The following is a 19,840-nucleotide window of genomic DNA, read 5'->3' as shown; positions in this document are numbered from 1 at the left end:
TACTGTAAACAACTGAAAAACTCATTGCTTTCACTGCGCGTTTCCATTTTTCCATACACCGCATACCTTGAACTTGCAGAGGCAGGCTTACAGCCTCAGAACTGCTGAGAACTATTTTTTCAGATCCACACACACTCGTACAATGAAGTAACGGCCGCTGGCAGCAGTACTGCAGACTAAATGCTCTAAAGACGTGAGGCACCGTGTATCCTCACAACTCGCCTCCCTTGCAAAACGCCGCCGTTGTTTGGTTCGAGCTAGAGTAAGGCTTCAAAAATGCAAGTGTGAAGAAGAGCATAAAGAATTGTTGCGAAGTACTTAAAACGTGTCCAGGACGTGTCCTTTCAAAGCGAGCTGTGGGACAGGAGGCTCGTGGAGTCATAGAATGGCTCGGGTTGGAAGGGACGCAAGGATCACGGCAAGGCCTCGGGGCAGACGTGTCTGCCTCACAGCTCCGAACCAAGTGAAATGCTTCTGTCAGTCCATATACATTTGCACAGTCTGGGGTTTGCAAAACACATGAAGAAAAAAAAATGCACATATTTCAGGTCTACATGTAAACAGAGAGTTCCTTTCATGCCAGGCAGTCACGTCCCCTTCACTTCCCATTGCTCTGGGAAAACACATCAGAAAGTGCCTGCCTTGGCATCAGCACAAGAGCGCCAAGAGGAGGAAGCAGCACCGAGGCAGTGAGAGCAGGTGTGGGGCACGGAGACACGGACGGAGGGAGGTGGCTGCTTAGCTTTGGGCTGCTACTGCCAGGCACTCTGCTGTCCTCACGCCTGTAAGCTGTCCTCACAAAAGGCCTCGTCCTTCACCCGACCTGGGGTCGCTGCTGAAGCACCTGCTGCCGGTGTGCGTACAACTCACAACCAAACCTGCAGCGTTCCTTCCACGTACACGCAAAAAAGCACACACTGCCATCCTAACCCTAAAGCCTAGAGCAGTAAGAAGCCAGTTCAAGCCTAAGTACACGTCACACAGCTTTGGACTCAAGTGAAATAAGCTAAATTACAAGCAGGTGAGATCTCGGTGTTGGCTGCCGGTGATCCTTCCCAGCAGGAGGGGACGCAGGTGCCCTCACACCTTCGCTCCGTCGTGTTTCGGCGGTTCTGCCGACTGTGTTTCCAGTACTGAGTATTTAACTGGGAAAGGAAATAAAAGTCATCAGTACCATAGCACATGGCTGTATGTGACTGCGTTTGACGGGCGCCCAGCAGCTGCTGGCTGTGCCCCATCTCAGCCTGCACAGCAGCCCGCCTTATCTGCGGCTGCAGGATGGCACACGCTTCTGGTGCCTGAAAGCATGAAAGCTCTACATCAACTGCCACCAGTCAGCCCCTCGGTCTCTCACCGTGGCTTCCCTTTGTGTACAGTGGGAAAAACATCACCGTTTCGTGAAAGGCTGCAGCATAACCCAAGCAGTGCCCTCACAGAGCTCGGCACGCAGGGGTGGAGCAGCCTTTGCCAGGCCCTCACCTTGTGGCTCCTCACTTACGACAGCTTCCATGTTCTCCCCTTTCACATATTCAGCGTTAAGGCCCTCTGAGAAGCAACAACAAAGAGAGATGGGAGGTTAGAAAGCAGAAATGGTTTGCGTTGGTGCCTTAAAACCCGTGGTGACGGGGCTATCTTCTGTGAAAGCTAAGATGACTATTTTGCAAACTCCCTGTTATGAACAGCAGCGGAGAAACATTGTTGAACTGTGATGGGTGCTCAGAAAGCCGTGCTGCATTCTCCAGCCACCACAGATGGGTGAGCTCCCAAAACCCGACTCTCCTGCAGCAGCACTGGGCACGAGGACGTGGCTGTGGGGTGAGGACACACACGGGGCCCACTGCTGTCCCTGGGCGTGCGTTCTGCTGGGGTCACACCCAGTGCCATTGTGCTCCTTGAGAGAAAAGCCACTTCTGCAGTGGCTGACGGCTCACAGATTGCTGTCATGCACTGCGAGGCATCTAAGGCCTGACATTAGCCCAGCATGCCGTGTCTGATGGCTTAAATTAATCCTCCTTTATAATTAACTTTAATTTCCTGCTGCCTTTCTGGGACTTCGTGTGTCTCAGCTTTCCCTTCATCAAAGCCTTTACTCTCTTTTTTTTTTTTTTTTTTGAAATTATTTATTCCTGCCAAAATATCATTTAAGTGGAGGGAATATACAAGGGAGTTCCATTCCATCACATTCATTTGACTCTCCCCGCTGATCTCATTTACCAAAACACTCCCGTTCATTGCAGTCGCAACCAGGAAAATAACATGATTCCCACCCAAATTTTCAGCCCCCAGACACCCTCCCCCAGAGCACTTGAGGCTGTCAGGAGAATTCATGGGGTTTCTTTCCAGAGAGCCTTTTCCAGCTGCCTGCACCTCTGCCCTTCGGCTGTGCCTGCCCATAACCACACGGGGGCTTTGTGCCCCATTGAGTCCCCGCTGTGCTGCGCAGGGCCCTCCCCACTGACCCCTTCCCAAAAGCCGGGAGTCAGACCCTCCCACCCCCAGCCGGGGCTGCTTACGCTCGATGCTGAAGCAGAACTTCTTCTGCTGGTAGGAGATGTAGCTGGAGACGGCCCCCACGAGCGCCATGGCCAGGGCACTGGCGATGCCAGCGATGGTGCCTGTCTCCACCCTGTTGTCTGCGGGGCACAGAAAGGCGCTGGGTGGCGGGAAGGTGACCGGGCATCACTCCCCCCGCACCCCCACAGTCCTACCTTGGCTGTCGGTGTTGCCCCCAGTTCCTGCAAGAAAGAAAGAGGACCCATCAGCAGCGCACACACAATCCCACACCGGCACAGGGATGCTCCTCGTGGCACTGTGGCATCCCCGTGCCATAGAAGTGACAGCAGCCCAAGCCACGAGCTGGGACACCTGTACATGACATGGGGGTGTCCATATGGGACACTGGGGCAGCTGTGCACAGCTCAGGTGTTTAAAGTCACCCCCCCTGGAGAAACGGCTCCTGCTGGGAGCTGCAGCTCCCAGCTACTTGCTTAAATCCCGCATTACGGAAGCAGGTCAGCATTGTATTAATGCCTCCAGTGTGGTTTGTCCTTGGCACAGCGATTCATTAAATGTCGACCGTGCCGGTGGTGTTCGCCATTTCTAACTCGACTGCCTTTAATATTTAACACTGCGTCTCCCTGTGCAGGCTGAGCCACACGCAGCTGGTTCCCTGCTCCTGACACCACCTCAATGCCAGCTACTGCTGCCAGAACAGCGAGTGCCCCCACCAGCCCCCTCAGACCCATTGTGGGGTCTCCCTGCCATGGGGAGATGCCCTCCAGGGTCCCTGTGGCGTGGCCATCTCTGCGCCATGCTGCGGGCACCAACCCACCCACGGGCCCTCCCTACCTTTCTTCTTGTCAGGGCTGTAGCCGCCATTCACAATGCTTTCCAGGTCGCTGTCCGAAAATCCTTTAAAAATAACAACAAACTCCGGTCTGAGTACAGAGGGACATCATCCCCCAGCGCTGCCCTCCTGGGGGTGAGCTCTGCAGCCACCCACAAAGCAACAAGCGGAATGGGAAGGAGAGTGCAGGGCTGTGAGGGCTGCGAGGGGCCAGAGAGCTATGTGCAAGCTGTCCCCGTGTCTGCCCCTGCCCCAGCATCTATGGGTGCTGCCAGGGAGCACAGTGGGGCTGGGAACAGGTTGCTCCATGAGGCTGCTGTGCTCCGCTCGGTGTCCCCTACAAACCCTCTGCACATCGTGAGGGGCTCTGCAGGGCACAACACCTCCGCCTTCCAGGCAGAGCCTGAGCCCCAGCGAGCACAGAGCATCAAGGTGCAGACAAGGCACCTACTTAGTGCAGCCCAATAAAGTACCTGGCTATTAATTGCACGTGTGAGGAGGGCATACGGCCATCTCGACGTCCATAAACTAGCTGTGCAAAGTCTGTTTGCTAGCGGCAGAGCTCAAGGGAACAATCCTTGCAGACAAATGACGCATTCACTGGAGCATTTCAGAGATGGAAAAAAAAAAATCTCTGGCCCACGGTGTGTGACTGTGCCAGGACTGAGCCTGCTCTGGATTCACATCTTGGCAATGACTGCAAACCCCAACAGCACTCAGTTAAACAGCTGTTGGGCACAGGGACAAGGGGAACGCAATAGAACCAGCACAGCCCCGGACAAGGCATTGCTGTTGTTTCTGCTCAACCCTAGCCCCTGGCAGCGATCCACCATATAACAGAGGGGGTGCCCCGTAGCACCAGGGTGCTCCCACAGAGCCTGGGAACACACAGTGGTGAGGATGGCAGGCAGAGGGAAACCCACGTACCTTCCCCTGGCCTCAAGCCCGCCTGCCCACCGCCTCTCACATCGTCCCCATCTCCAAGGGCATCAGCCAAGTCCAGATCCGAAGGATTCTTCCCTGTAAAACAAGATGGGGCTAGCAGTGCTAGGGACCTCCAAGATGCTGGCAAGTTATCAGTCCAGGAAACGCTCCCATCCAGTGCTGCTGATGTGGCAGATGCAGGAATTGCCCCGTGTTGTGGCTCACGTGCTTGGCGACAGACAGACGAGATGGGAGGGCAGGCAGCAGGACGTGGCTGCAGGCAGCTGGGTGCCCCACAGTGCTGCTGCCCGCTGGCGTCTGTCTCTGCAGGATGCAGCTGGCACCCTGAGGAGAGCAGTAGCTCAGGAGCTCAGTTCCAAGGGAGCATTTTCAGACTGCTTTTGCTAAAAGTCACCTAAAAACGTGGAACAGAGCCAGCCTGACCTTCTCAACCCACTTCTTAGCTCTTAAATAGTAAATTAGCTCTTTTGTCTCATCTGAAATGGACGTTGGAGTGCCTTTTTTGCCAAAGCAAAGCCTCCATGGGCAGCAAAGCAGCCCAGGAGCACGGGTGTGCCCATCTGCACCGTGTTGCTGCACGGCATGGTGACAGCGGGGCCTGCAGCTCTCAGCTGAACAAACCAGGGCTGGACACAACGGGGCCGGGCAGCTGCGCTCACCTGGGTTGTGCCTGCGCGGGGCCTGCGTTGTTTTCGGACGCTTGGTGGTGGTGGTGCGGACGATGTCCCAGAAGCCGTTGTCTGAAAGTGCCACGGAGGGGAGAGAACAAAACGCCGTTACCATCCCAAGGGGAAACCCAATGAGCCCCCGGGCGGACGCAGCCCCGGCACCCACAGGGCGGCCATGGGCAGGGCGACGCACCTGGCTTCCCCGGGCGTGGGAAGGGCCTGGCCGTGGGCCTGGCCGGCCTGGTGGGCTCCACAGGGCTGTCGAAGAAGTCGGCCAGGTCCAACTCTGTGGAGAGAGTGGATGGGCGAGCCGCGGGGCTGAGGCTCTGCACGGGCAGCTCCCGGCACACGGCACTGCTCGGCGGGTGAGCAGGGACACGCGGCCAGGGCTGGGCAAGAGCATCCTCCAGAAGGGCTGGCACAGGGATCCGGGCAGCCAGGGCCCTGACCCACACCATCAGAGGTGGTATTCCCTGGATGGGAAAATGCCACCGGCCTGGCCCTGTTCAATGAACGCCGGGGATGTCCTGGAGCAAAAGCTCCTCCCCGGGAGCAGAGCCAGCCGGTGCTGCACAGGCAGAAATGATGGCCCTCGTGCAGCTGAGCCGTGACCTGTGTCTCTCCCATTACAATACTGCAAAGTGTGCAGAACTCAGCCACGGCCATAAGTGCTCTCACGTTGGCTGCCTTCACAACAGACAGAAACATCAATAGTACATTTACTTAGGTGCTGGTGCACAGTGCTGCCGACGGAGAGGCGAGATGCAAGTGACACGGTGCCTGTGTGGCGATGGGAAGGGTGGAGAAGGCACCATCAAGCAGTGCAGGCAGGGGAAGCTCAGGCAGAACAAGCAGCCATTGCAGAGCAGCCTATTGCCAACCAAGAGGTGGTTCACTGCCAAGCAAGATTTCAGCACCCAAGTTGCTGCCGACAGCACACTGCTAACACTTGCTGAAATGGCGCGTGCCAGGAGTGCCTCACCTCTCCCTCCTGTCCCACCAGCCGGCTTGCTGGGTCTCTTGGGTGTGGCTGTGGTAGAAAGGGGAGGAACATGTTAGCCACAGCATCACCAGAAACACTGCCTTGCCCTGAGAACACAAGGCTGGGACTTGGTGGGTGAGCTCATCGGCATCACCGCCGGCACCGCGAGCCCGGCCTTCGTCCCTGTGACACCCACAGCTGTGACTGCACGCACACAGCGGGCGCCCGTAGGAGCCCCGTGCAGGGGCACGAGCAGAGGGGAAGCAGCAGCAAGCTGCCCATGCTCAGCTATCCCCGTCCCACCCACCACTGTGCAGAGCTCCCAGCACTGTGCTGTACACCAGAGCTCCCTCCTGCTGGAGCAGCTCTGCAGACACCCCGGTGCTCAGAGCCCAACTGATCTCAGGGCACAACAAGCTGCCATCAGCTTCAGGAGGCAGTTTTATTTATTTTGTCATCATTTTTATTTTCCCTGCAAACCACTATCCATTAACAGTGGTTAGCTTTACGAAGCACATGAATAAATTATGAGAAAGAGTTGTGGCCGCTCCATTCCTATTAATTTCCACCTGAATGCTGGTGCACTTCTGCTGCAGCCACGTGCTGCCATGCCCCTGCGACCTGTGCCCTGGAGCAGCAGTGGGCACGGGGCTGGCAGCCAGCTGCTGCAAGCACAGGCAGCTGCACCACGGGGATGGGGTTGGCCTGCATCCTCTGCCACCTTCCCGGGAGATCCCAGTGGGCAAATTGCGCCTATTAGTCCTTATTTTTCTCCTTATTTTGTAAAGAGTAAATGCATTTGACTTACGCAGTATGGGGCCAAGGGCATCTTCTAGGCTGAACTCCCCTGTGTCGTCCCCATGACCTGCAAGCAAAGAAGTGTCGTGGGAGTTACTCGCTCTGCACAACATCAGCTGCCTCTACACGCAATGTGGCCGGGCACCTGCACTCAAATTGCTTTGGTTGTAGGGGGCTTTGTGCTAAACCTGACCCATCACTGGTGGCGAGCAAGACCAAAACCCGTGACTGTGAAACTGTAGAGCAGACAGCCCCGGATTCTCCATTTGTCTGCCCTCATGGACGCAGTATAAAAGCACATGTACGCTTAAACTTGTCAAGCAGCGCCCACCGCTTCATCTCTCCAGCTGCCGCTCACCACCAGCCACGCTCACAGTTGTATGTTTGCGAAACGCAGAGCAGATGATCACAGTGCAAAGGCAGAGCTTGCAGGGCTAACCCATCTGGCAGTGGGACCACGAGAGGGGCATGTGGCTCCACCAGCACCCCAGCACCAGCACCAGCCCGGCCGCCGTGCCGCTCCGCCTCTTCCGCACCGCGTTAATTACTGCTGCCTTACCCTCGTTCTGAATGTATTTGTCTTGATAAATTCATGCTTTTACATCTCGGAGCATGCTGAGTAATTAATATCCTTTGGGTTTGCTAAGCGCTGCGGCACTGCAAGAGAACATTAAAATGGCTTTCCTCTCATTCCTACCGCTAAATGGATTTAGCTGCTGCCACCTGAGCTCCGGAGCACTTCATGAATAAATTTACAGCCCTCCCGACAAGGACAATGGCAGCCGCGAGGCAGCGCCCACCAGAAGGCTGCCGGCCACGATTCAGCAGAAAACTTCCATGGGGAGTGTGTCCAAGGCCATGCTGCCCCTGCCCTACATGCAGCCCCACAGCTCCAGGAGCTGTGCCACTGCCCACTCAGCACTGGGGCAGGGCCTCCCCACCCAGAGCAGGGGTCCCCATGCTGCTGTAAGCCTCTACAGGTGTGCTCGGTGCAGCACAGCCCCGCGTGTGGGCTCTGTGTCATCACCCCGCGCTTACTCGTGACCCACACTCAGGTTGCTGGCTCCAGGGGATGCAGGCACGGGACGTGTTTGCCACACTTTCCTTCCTCATGGCAGCCCGAAGCATCAGCTCCTGGAGGGCAGCACCACTGGGACAGGCAGCGCTGCATTCTGCAGCGTCGCAGGCTGAGCTGGGTGCTTCCATCAGAGCCGGCTGCAGGCTGAGGGCAGAGGGCACTGCACCACCGCGTGTCCTCCCTTCATTGTTTCCTGCAGCAGGCAGCTCAAGCGCATGGCTGTGCTCGTCAGCCTTTTCCTTCATACAATTACACATGATCTAATTAAGCCCTGCTGTCTGGCACAGCTCGGCACACAGCGCCGTAACTCACGCTCAGCACCACCAGAAGGGGCTGCTCTGCATCCCCAGCCCACCCCACGCCGAGCAGCACCGGCCCCTTGGGCTGCCCAGGAGCTGGGAGCCCATGGCTGAGGGGAGATGTGTCCTGGTGAGACGCAGCCCTGCCCTGCTCCTGCTGCGGCCGAGCCCTCTGCTCCTGGGGAAACATTCTGACTTCCAGAAGTACTAATCAGAATCACTCCTGATTATGGCAAAAACAACCTCTGCTGTAATTCTTTTTTTCATGTAATTAACAAGAGTATATGGTAATTCCAAGCAATCTTGCTCTTGAGATTAAAGGAAAACCTGCCAGGAAGCACACGAATAAAGCCTGAAGATGAGAATTTGCATAATGAAGACTTTCTCTTTGCAGAGGCTGATAGCGGCCGTGTCCGACACCTGCCAGCAGCACCAGCAGCTCCACCTCCACCAGCACCCATAGGGCAGCGGGACCTGCAGACCCCAGGGGAGCTGAAGCACCCTGCCCGTGCTCAAGGTTGGACAGCCCCAGGGCTCCCTGGCATCAGCACTGTGAGCGGGCAGCAAGCTGTCCATAGCTTCAGGCTCATCGCTCTGGGGCCAATGCCGCAGGGCTCCTGACACATGCTCACCTCTGCCCATTCCCAAACCTGCTGCAGGTACTCCCAGGGCACGGGCAGCAGGAATCATCCAATGGGAACCACCTGTGAGATGCACAGACCCAGCTCAGGCGCTTGCCATTCTCAGTGATGCTCAGGAGAGTTCCTGTTCCTCCGGGCACAAAGCACAGGGCTGCCCACGCAATCCCACCAAGCTCCGCCGGCACACGGGGTCACCACGGGCTGTGCTCAGCACTCAGATCACACATCTGATTTCTGCTTGCAATGACTCCGGGTTTGCCCAGGGGCAGAGGCGCCTGCTCACCAACCAGATGACAAACTGTGGCACAAGATTCCTTCATCCAGAACAAGGGATGGCAAAGCCAGGGATGTAGGAGCCCCCATAAAACCAAAGCAGATTAAACCCCACCCGCTTCCCTGCAGGGAGAGTGCTCTCATCCAATTGAGACCAAGAGGAGATGCTGAAGTTGAAGTAGATGAACAGGGAACCGCATGGTGAAAAGGCCCCTTCCTCACACGGAGTGCTGCACTGCCGCGTTGTGCCAGGGGAAATAGGAGTGCCAATGGAGGCTGATTTGGCAGATGGGGCACAGGGAGAGGGGCACAGCCTTCAGAACCATGGGACCACGGAGATATGGAGCCACCACGGTTGGAAAAGACCTCCAAGACCACCCAGTCCAACCACTCACCTGCCACCAGTACTGCCCAGCAAACCATGCACAACATCTACATGGTTCTTGAACATGTCCAGGGACAGCACCCCCTGGGCAGCTCGCTCCAGCACCTGATCAGCTTCTGGGAGAAGTATTTCCCAGCATCCAACCTGAATATCCCCGGCGCAATTTGAGGCCATTCTCTCTCGTCCTATCACTGTTACTGGGAGCAGAGGCCGACCCCATGTCAGCACAACCTCCCTCCAGGGAGTCGAAGAGAGCAGGGAGGTCTCTCCTGAGTGTCCTCTCCCACGTGTGGACATCACTGCCACAGCACCAGGGACAGGACATTGTTGCACAGGGAAACTAAGCAGAAGTTAGACCACTGCTTCTGGGCAGCCGGCCTGGGGAAGGAAAGCACTAAAACACAGACAGGGCGATGGAAATCAATCATGCCCAAAGCTCTGCTCACAAATATCCGGGCGCAGCACATTTAACTAGCACAGATTTGGTCCAAGATCAGAGGTAATTTGTAACAAGACCCATTCAGCTTCCCCACTTTGTCAAAGACGCCATTAAAGTAAATATTTTTTCCTTAAACACAGTGCTACCGATACGTAGTAATTATACACTGAATAACATAATCACACCTTATAACCAATGTTTGCACCATGGCAGTGCCGCTCTGCCCCACACCCTACCCCGACCATCCCCACGGGTGGGTGCAGTGCTTCAGTCTCCATCGCCAGCTCTGGGGCCACGGGGCAGCACCGAGGGCTGCACGAGACGCAGGGTGGGATGCAGAGCACTGCCTGCCCATGCTGCAGCTCCACATTTGTGCCAAATCACTGCTCTCGTATAACCACCGAGAGCTTCTCTGGGTTCCTCATATCTGTGAAGCACAGAAGCCGGGCACATCCCTTCTGACAGCTCTGCCACCAATGGGTGCAGTGACCTCAGCCATCAGATGTGTCACCTTTCCATGAAAGCGTGTCACAGTGCTGCACGGGCTTATGGAGACAAGAAGACTTAGAAGAGGCCCAGCAGTGCAGGCAGCCCCTATCCGGCTGCATTCCACATCACCTGGACAAGCACTGGGCCAACCCTGGATGGCTCAAGCCACTCTCCTTTCTGGAAAGCATCGGATCTCTGCACTACAAGCACCGTGCCAGCTGAGCCCTGGCAATGATAAGCTCTGCAGAGCAGAACCCGCCCGGCCGCCTTCAGCCCGCAGCGACGGCTCCATCCGCGCCCCGCAGCCGGGCACTGGGAGTCCGGCGCTGCCGCCGCCCCTGCCCGGCTCCCGGAGCGCCGGGCACCGAGGACACGCGAGCCCCGCGGGTCGGATCTGCCCCGGGCGGGGGTCGGGGCCGCGGAGCCCCAGCTGCTGCATCCCCGCGGAGAACCTGGCAGCGGGGCTCGCGCTGATGCGCAGCAGCACGGGGATGTCCGGGAGCCGGACGAGCAGCCTAGCACCGGCCCCGCAGCGCGGCGTCACACCGGCACCGGAGCGACCCCGCCCGGGCCCCGCCCGCCGCAGCCCCGCGTCCCGCAGCGCGCCGGGGCCGGGCCGAGCGCGGGGCCCGACCCTGCGGCCTCGCGCGCCTCCACGGCTGCGTTCTCGGCACGGCCTTTCAAAGGGCTCTTTCTTTCTCATGATTATTATTTTTTCCTATTTAAAAGAAAAACCGCAAAATAATAACAACCTGACAGAATAACTTATTTTTGGAACAAGGAAACGGCAGTTGGCGCTAAGCCTCGCGTGGATACCTATTCCGGCGGCAGCGCCCCGGCTCCCCCGCTCCCCGCCGGGCCCCGGCAGCGGGGACGCGACCCCCAGACCGGGAGCGGACCGCCGCCCCTCCCGCCGCTCCCGCCGCTCCCTACCTGCGCCCAGCAGCACGGCGGCGGCGAGCAGCCCCAGCAGGCGGCGGGCGGCCATGGCTCGGAGCGCTGCGCGACTGCTGCGGGGCGCGGCACCGCCTCCGCCGGACGGGGCGGGACGGGGCGGGGCGGAGCGCGGTCGCTGCCGCCGCTCCGAGGCCGCTGCGGGGCTGGGCCGGGTGCGGGCGGCTCGGGGAGCGGGGCCGGGAGCCCGGCGGCGGCTGCTGAGCCGTCCGTAGCGACGTTACGTCGCGAAGAGCCCAAAATAAGCTCTGGGACCAGCAAAAATCTGATCCGGAATCTGTTGGACGTGCAGAACGCGCAGCTCGTTAGACGTGGGAGCCCCACGCAGACCCCGGTCGGTCGCCCTTCCCAGGCAGCAATTTCTCTGGGGCTGTTTTAAAAGCAGGACGAGCTGTCATGTAGCAATGCACAGCCACACTTTCAGTAATGGAAAGTGAAAATACCGTACACCAGCGATTTCGTGGGCAGAATTACATTTCCTCCAGCGACCGCCTCCCATCTGAAACAGCGTTGCTTCCCGATACTGCTTCCAAATGAGACACATGGAAGAGCGGGAGATGGCTGAGAGCAGCTAGCAGGGATTCACCGACGTCAGGTCCTGCCTGGCCAACCTGGCAGCGTAACTGCATTACTGGACAAGGGAAGAGCCACTGATGTCACCTGTCAGGACTTTTGTGAGGTGTTTGACCTTGTCCCCCATAACATCCTTATCTCCAAATTGGAAAGGTGTGGATTTGATGGGTGGATGTGGGACTGGACGCAGAGAGTGATGCTCAATGGCTCAGTGTCCGGGTGGAGATCAGATGAGTAGTGATCCTCGGGGGTCAGTGCTGGGATCAGTGCACTTTAATATCTCGCTGGAGTGCACCCTCAGCAGCTTGCAGATGACACCAAGCTGTGCGGTGCAGCCAACGCACCCCAGGGATGGGATGCCATCCAGAGAGACCCAGACAGGCTGAGCAGTGCTCAGGAGAACCTCATGAGGTTCTACAACACCAAGTGCGAGGTCTGGCACCTGGGTCATGGCAACCCTCAGTGTCAGGAAAAGCTGGGGGATGTAAGGATGGAGCACAGCCCTGCAGAAAAGGCCTGGGGGTCCTGGAGGATGGCAGCTGGGCATGAGCCAGCACTGTGCCCCCGCAGCCCAGAAAGCCATCCAGATCCTGGGTGCATCCAAAGCAGCGTGGCCAGCAGGAAAAGGGAGGGGATCTGCCCCTCTGCTCTGTGCTGTGAGACCTCACCTGGAGCACTGCATCCAGATGGGGAGTGCTCAGCACAGGAGACACACGGAGCTGTGTGAGCACGTCCAGAGGAGGGCCACAGAAATGGTCGGAGGGATGGAACAGCTCCGTGTGAGGACAGGATGAGAGCTGGGGCTGTGCAGCACGGGGGAGGGAAGGCTGCTGGGAGAGCTGGGAGCGGCCTGGCAGTATCTAGGGGGGCTGTGAGAAGGAAGGGATGGACTCTTGAGCAGGGTCATAGGACAAGAGAGAATGGTTTCAAACTTACAGTGGGGAGATTTAGACTGGATGTAAGGAAAGTCTTTTACGCTATGGGTGGCAAGGCACTGACACAGGCCACCTCTCACCCAGAGAGACGGTGGTGATGCCCCATCCCTGGAGACACTCAAGATCAGGGTCTGAGCACGTGTAGGTGTCCCTACTCGTTGCAAGGGAGCTGGATTAAGTGGACTTTAAAGGTCCCTTCCAACTCAAACAATTGTATGATTCTGTGAAGTATAACTTTATTTTTTTTTCAATAAACATTTGCTAGTTTGGGGTTGGCTGCCTCCTGCCTGGCTCTCTGCAGAGCGGGTGTGTGGGGATGTTGGTTCTGGCTTGTTTTGTCACTGCTCTGCCTGCAGGAGATGCCCAGACCACAGCTGTACCAAGAGGTGAGAGGCAGGTGGCCAACTGCAATGCTCTGAGTCACACCCTATGGGATCTCCTGCTGGTACAGCAGCCCAGGCACCTCCAGTAGGTGCTCATAGTGGTTATGAATATTCCCTATTGTGTGGAACTGCTGCTGCAAATGTCCTCACCCTGTGTAAACCAAATGCTTTAGCCACACTCTTAAAGGAGAAGTGTGAGTAGTGCTGGGATGGCAGTTCTGAGAGCATGTTTATTTGGGGCAGTCTCCTGTGAGCACCCACCAGGTGTCTCCTCCCCCTGCCAGCCTGGCTGTCCCTTCTCAGGAGTGGGTCAGGGCAACGGCTCTGCCCCATGTCCAAAGGATGAGCAGGGTGGCTGGGGGGATGTGTGGGGCGTTGGGTGCTGAGGTGGGCCGGGGCCGCCAGGTGTGGGGTATGTGCTGATAGAGGGCACATACTGGCCCCCGAGCATCAGGATATGGTTTTAGAGTAAAAATGTTAAATTAAGGAGAGAAGGTTAATTCTGTCCTTGCCTGAGATGATAGGCAGCTGCTTAGTGCAGGTCTGCATGCACCTGCTGGTGTCTGGACTGCTGGGACAGCCCATGGGCCTGATGAAAGAGTCCCAGAGCCACCAAGGCCATGGCACGGGTGCACTCGAGTGTCACCAAAGGGGCACACAGGATGCATCCTGCAGCAGCCTGTCCCTCGCTGGGTGTGGGGCTGGGTCCTACTTCCTCAGGGACTCATGTGGAGGGTCACCATGGCACTGCAGCCAGCTCGCATCGTTTGCCAGTGCAGTCAAGGCTCCTGTTTGTTCTCTGGGTTCCTGAAAAGCAGCACAACCTGCTGTTTCCATTCTTTTTTTATTTTCCACGAGGGACTACCAGTGCTGGCTGGGAACCTGGGGCCGAACCCAAAGAAAACACATCTCGAGGAGCAGTGTAACTGCTCTGGCCAAGCTCTCCACTTTCTCTCAGACTCCAGCAGTCTGCAGAATGCAGAGGGGTGACAGAGTGTGAGCTGACATCCAGCGCTCAGCGAACAGCTGCGAGAGAACTTTCTGCCTTTCCCAGCAGTTAATAACTTCGTGCACAGAATGGGGTTTTTTCAGAAAGACCCCATGTGTATTTTGGCTGACTGAAGACTGGCGAGGAATGCTCACAGTCACAGTGACATTTTATTTCATTCTTTCAAGGAGGAGGGGAAAAAAAAGCCTCAGACAAACAAACTTGCTTTCACCAAAACCTTGGTTCTTGTTGCTGGGAGTGTGCAGTATCACTTGCTGCAGTAAAACAGGCATAATGCAGCCTTATTCGGGCCGAGAAGTGTGGCAACATTTGGGATGAGGTGCTGGCTTGTCCTCTGCCTCGTGTTGACAGAGCTGAGCTGTGTGTCAGGTCGGCAGGATGGCGCAGAGGGCACTGGAGGGTGGGGAAGGCAGTTGTGTTGGCGTAGCCTGCCCGCTGGCTGGGGAGCAGGTGGGCTGTGTCCACTTGGCTCCGGAGCCTAAAGGAGACCTTTAACACAGCCGAACTGGGCACGTCCCCTGGGGAGGGCTTGGAGGCCAAACCTCAGAAAAATGGATTCATGTAAATACAGCCCTAGGAAATTATTGTGCTCTCAGCCTAATACGCACTCCGTCTTGTACAATGTCACCCCTTTTCTGGAAGGACTTGCTTGCTTACAGATCATTCAGCTTTTAATAGAAAAGTTCCATGAAGTGACTAGAAGGCGTTTTAAAAAAAGGATACCAGAGAGTATTGAATCTGAAGAGTTTGGGGTCGTTCTTACAGCTGTATTTTATTTTTTTTTCAAAACTGCAATAACATTTTGTAACTTGGCAGTGATTTTACATTGCATTTTGTAACAGCTTCTAAACCCTCTGGAAAAGCACTTATGTGTCCGGTGCTGTAATGCTACTGCAGGGCGAGGGAGGGAGAGCCAACACATATTGGAGGTGGTGTCTGGTGTTGCACACCCCCCGTTACCTGCGTAGGTACGACTGCGATGGTTCTAACGTTGAACTGTGGGGGTCGCTGTGTTTTACAAGCCCATGTGGGGCATACAAGGAGTGCTATGATGCATCACCTTAAAACAGGACAGTCTCCCAGCCCTGGACCCCAGCAGTGGGAGCTGCTCCCCGTGCTGCTGCTGTCCCGCCTGCAGGCAGCGTGCATGGAGCCCCGGAGCTGAGCCCCGAGTGAGCAGCGAGAGGAGCTGGTGGGTGTTTAAACGCCGACTTAATGAACAGAAAAAGATCTGACACTATTTTGACACATGCTTGAAGTGATTGCATTTTACGCTCGTACAACTTTGCATTTTTTTCCTGTCTTTAGTTTAACTCTTTTCCTTTCCCTCTCGCTGTTGCTGCAACCATAATGCTTTTTCTACGCCCTTCCCTGCCCTCCCCCCACCCCCCGTAGCCTGTGGCACTTCCCTGACTTCAGGTGCGACGTTACAGACCTGCAGGAGAGCAGGATACGTGCTCTGGGAACGCACACGAGAAGAGCATCTGCACCCCGCAGAGTGCCTGACACATCGGGCACAAGGTGACCGCAGGCGTGAGCTGTGCTGACAGCGAGGAGAGCTCCTGTGCTGCACAGCATGCATGTGTGTGCATGGAGGTATGCAGGTCTAGCACTGTGCGACCTCACTTTTGTCCTCTGTGCATCAGCAGCTCCTGCATACGCCCGCTCCCCCGCCGTGCCATTGCTTGGGCAGATGTGATCTTGGTGCCAGAGGTCTGCCCATCAGCACAGCCCCTTATTGCCAGACAGCAGTGCAGTAACCTCTCCGTGTGCCCAGACAGCATTCCCTCTGATGTCAAAGGTTTTATTCCCACTGAGAAGTTAGTGAGTGCTGTGGGCTTTGGAATATTATCCACATTAAACCACCAGTCTGGACTGTGTTTTCCTTACTGTTGTCATGTGAAACACTTAAAGGTGACCCTAAGTGTATGTCTCTGTTACTCTTTCATTTTGTTCATTTGATGGCGGAATTGCTGTCTGCTCACTTAATTAATTTCTCCTGCTGTGCTCCGGCCTTTCACACAACACTGGGAAAAATACTCTCAGAGAATGACACAATGTAGTGCACACCCACAAAAGTTGTTGGAGGGACCCAGCAGAGGGGAGAGGCCCTGAAACTGATTTTATTGTTTAGAAACCGTGAGCTGCTCCTTGGGGAGCAGCGCTGCTGATAGTTGGGTTCTCATCCCTTGATCCTGACCCAACTGCATAGAAGTATAAACGCTGTTATTGCTGTCATACGGGTGAGGGGAAGAAACAAGACCTGCTCAGACAGCTCAGCCCCATGCTGTGCCATGAGCTGATGGGCCAACCTGGGAGAGCCTGCAGAAAGACACTGTGCACTATTGCTGCTCCAAGGGAGGAAGGGACTCCAGAATGCCACCTGCTCAGCCTGCACAGATCACTGCCACTCTGGATCCACGTGTCTGAGCTGTCCCATGGCTGGCAGCACTCAGCCGGGCTGTGGGGGCTGGCAGTGCCATGCAGGTGTTGGAGCTGCACTCTCTGCACCTCTGCCCTGCTCAGCATCTCACTGCAGCCTGGTCCGTGCTGTGCCCCTCGCTGCTGGTCATACCAGGACTATCACATGCTGCCCAGCAGGTTTCTGCCTGCTGAGACTCCTTAGGACAGCTCTGCACAGAGCCAGCACTGTCCCTGGTGGGAGCGTTCACTGCATCAAAGCCCCTGTCTGAGCCGCAGGGGGATGGATTCTGTGTGATATTTACACTTGTGAGGGAAGAGCTTTTTTCTTTCCCCTGTAAACACTGCAGCACTTCTATTGCTTCTGTGCTCATTTGTGCACCATTCTCACTTGTATTCACTCATGGAGCAGCAAGAGCTGTCACCAAGTGCCTTAATCTCAGCACAGGAGTGGACATGCTTCTCTTTCCAAGTTGATTCCTGAGCAGTTGAGTGCTGAGTTGTTTTTTCTCTTTAGGACTTCTCTGGACTCCACTGAGTCAGTATTTATTATAATAATGTAATTTGTGAGCTTTAGTTCTCCAAGACCTCCTCTCCTCTGTTGCTTGAGTCTGTGCTCTGTAGTGAGAAAAGTGCTCCCTGTGTGACAGGAGGTGGCTGTGTGTGCCTGCTCTGAGGGCCACAGCAACATCTTCCCCCACTGTGACACAGCAAGTCCCAATATTCCCCTGGAAGGATACACCAGGCAAAGGTGCTCGTGCAGGTTGCACTCAGGCCTTTCAGCTGTGTCATGATGCACTCTTTTTAATGAAAGAACACAAACTCATTTCTCCACCTCTCTCTCTTTGGTTAACGGAGGGAGACAGCAGCTGCTTTGTGCCAGCTCTTTGGTACTTTGCCATCGCTGCTCTGTGTGCACCCAGGCTCACCTTCGTTGCAGGGTTCAGACCTTGCTCAGGAGGCTGGCTTATCACAAGCTCCTCTGAGCAGCTACTGCCCTGGTGCTCAGCAACATGCAGCATCCATATCCTCAGAGGAGGTGGGGCCCAGAGAGAGCTCACCAGGTTCACACCCTTAAAGATAGCTCACTTTCCAGAGTCTGTAGAAGGATGTTAGATACCACAGCTCCAAGCTCAGCTCGCAGACTTCAGCACTAAGCAGCTTCCCACGTGAGGTCCTTACGCAGGAAGGAGGATGTTCGGCAGAACTGAAAGTGCATCAGTGAAAGCCTGGGGCTAAGTGCCCCATACATCACAGAGGAGTGCAAGGTAGAGACCAGCAGAGTTCAGTTAAGTGCAGGATTTGTTCACCTAAATTAAAAGACTTTCCTCTCTCTTTAGATCCTCTCTGTGCATGACTATTACCATCTCATTCCTCTGACCTCCTGCCATGCCTTGCTCTCTCAGCAGTGAAGTCCAGCCAACTTCATTTCTTTGTTCAAGCGCTGGGTTTATGTGCTGAGAGCTCAGCTTAAACCATCTCCTAGCTCTCCTCTGGCCAGGTAATGTGGGCCCTGTGGTGGGAGGGAACATTTGCTGCCACAGGAGTATCCCAGGCCCTGCCAAGTCCCACACATTGTCAGAGTGCCTGGCACAGCAGGCTCAGCACTGAGGGCATCACAGTGGCTGCAGGATTGCTGCTTCATATGCATCAGCAGCAAACACAGGTACATATACGTGTGTGTATGTGTATATAAATAAATATAGAGAGAGGAATCTGAAAAGAGACAAATTCTGTTGTTTTTTTTCTCCTCAGAAGCATGGGAATACATATTTCACAGCAGCCAAGTCTGCCAGCGTTCCAAGGTAACGCTTTTAGAAGTGTGGTGTATGAGGGGATTTCAGTAAATGACAAAAAAGTCCTTTTAGCAGGGGAAAACAAGAATTTTTTTCCCCCTCAGTCATATTCTTGGGAAAGACTTGAGCCATTTCAGCTGAAATGAAAAGGTTTAGCCTGGGGCCAAACCCAGCTGAGGAAATTTTCAGCCCAAACAATTAATTATAGATGAAGTTATGAGCAACAAAAACGGAGTTATACAATAGTCAACTGTAATTACAGTGATGCTTTTAACTCTGCCTATAACACAGGCATATGTGTCAGTGTAAATGTTTGGGTCCCTCTCGGGGAGAGCCATGCAGAGCAGCTTAGAAACCCCAGCTTTCTGATCTGAGGGATGGGAGTGAGCATTTTACATCAGAAATAATCTAGTTTTGAAAGATAAATTAACCAGTGACTTTCAAAGTTGTATCTTGCCTGTACTCAGTATGTACCTGGGGTCAGTTTAACTGTGTTATTATGATCTGCTCCGCATGGGAAGAAAGGAGTGAAGGAGAGGGATCCTCCTATGAAGGAGAAGAGGAAGCTGAGATGACAGATTTATGGGGCAGAACTGTGTCTGCACTCACCATCCTGGGAAACTGGTGAGCAACCTCCCAGTGGAGGAGCTTGTCTGTTGTATGTAGGTCACTCAGAAAGTAACACCTCCTATTTATTTCCATGGAAACAACAACAGACACAAAGTGCACAATAACACTGCCTGATGGAGCAAATTCTCAGCAACAAAATGCTATTTTTCTACCATAGTCACCACCACTAATTGTGCGTTTTCACCAGTGATGAACAGGAACCTGCATGCCACGCTCATACAAATCAGCATGAGCAGGGATGTGCCACTCATCACCACCACAGCTGTGACACCACACAGCCCTCACTGTGCTCACAGCCACTGTTTGGTCTCCAGCAATGTTCAGCAAGTGTCCGTGGATTTCAGTGGGTGCATTTTCTCCCGCACAGAGGAATTCATTGATACCCTTTTGCTCCATACTCACTTCCACTCTGTCAGACTGCCCCTCTGCTGCACAGCAGCACAGAGTAATGGGATATTGGTGGGAAGGCTCAGCCCCTATAGCCATACCACCAACACCTGCCTCTGATGCTGTGGGCCCACTGAATAACATAGGAGATGCTACTTTTGGAGCAACCTTCATGAAAGCAATCCCTTGTCTGACAGAGAGAAGACCCCAGACTGAGCAAACAGTTCCTAATGCAGTCCTTCATGCCATGCACAGTCATGGGAGAGCGTTTTAGATGCTTACACACAGGGGAGTATACTCCCCTGTGTGTAGCAGCTGAGCTGCATGTGAATTCTCCCAGCAGCAGAGGTACTGCTGACATACAGTCATCTCTGGTGATGAAAGGAGTGCGGGTGAGAGGGAATTTCGT

The 19,840-nt window shown here is 55.2% G+C and overlaps 1 protein-coding gene across 1 annotated transcript; it reads right to left on the bottom strand.

Moving 5' to 3' along the window:
- Positions 1-340: 340 nt before the first annotated feature.
- CD99L2 (CD99 molecule like 2) lies at positions 341-11,363 on the bottom strand. The gene is made up of 11 exons (XM_065729736.1): positions 11,277-11,363; positions 6,750-6,806; positions 5,942-5,989; positions 5,153-5,245; positions 4,951-5,031; positions 4,274-4,366; positions 3,349-3,411; positions 2,709-2,735; positions 2,514-2,633; positions 1,480-1,545; positions 341-1,145 (listed from the first exon to the last, which is right to left on the bottom strand). The coding sequence occupies exons 1-11, from the start codon at positions 11,329-11,331 to the stop codon at positions 1,081-1,083; spliced, it is 768 nt and encodes a 255-aa protein (XP_065585808.1). The 5' UTR covers positions 11,332-11,363; the 3' UTR covers positions 341-1,080.
- Between the last annotated feature and the right edge of the window lie 8,477 nt (positions 11,364-19,840).

Source organism: Cyrtonyx montezumae, unplaced genomic scaffold (genome assembly GCF_038088225.1).
Source record: "Cyrtonyx montezumae isolate F1298 unplaced genomic scaffold, pur_monq_1.0 scaffold_11, whole genome shotgun sequence".
NCBI classification, from domain to species: domain Eukaryota; kingdom Metazoa; phylum Chordata; class Aves; order Galliformes; family Odontophoridae; genus Cyrtonyx; species Cyrtonyx montezumae.
The sequence above is the reverse complement of the archived record's forward strand: the minus strand, read 5'-3'. Positions and strand labels throughout refer to the sequence as shown.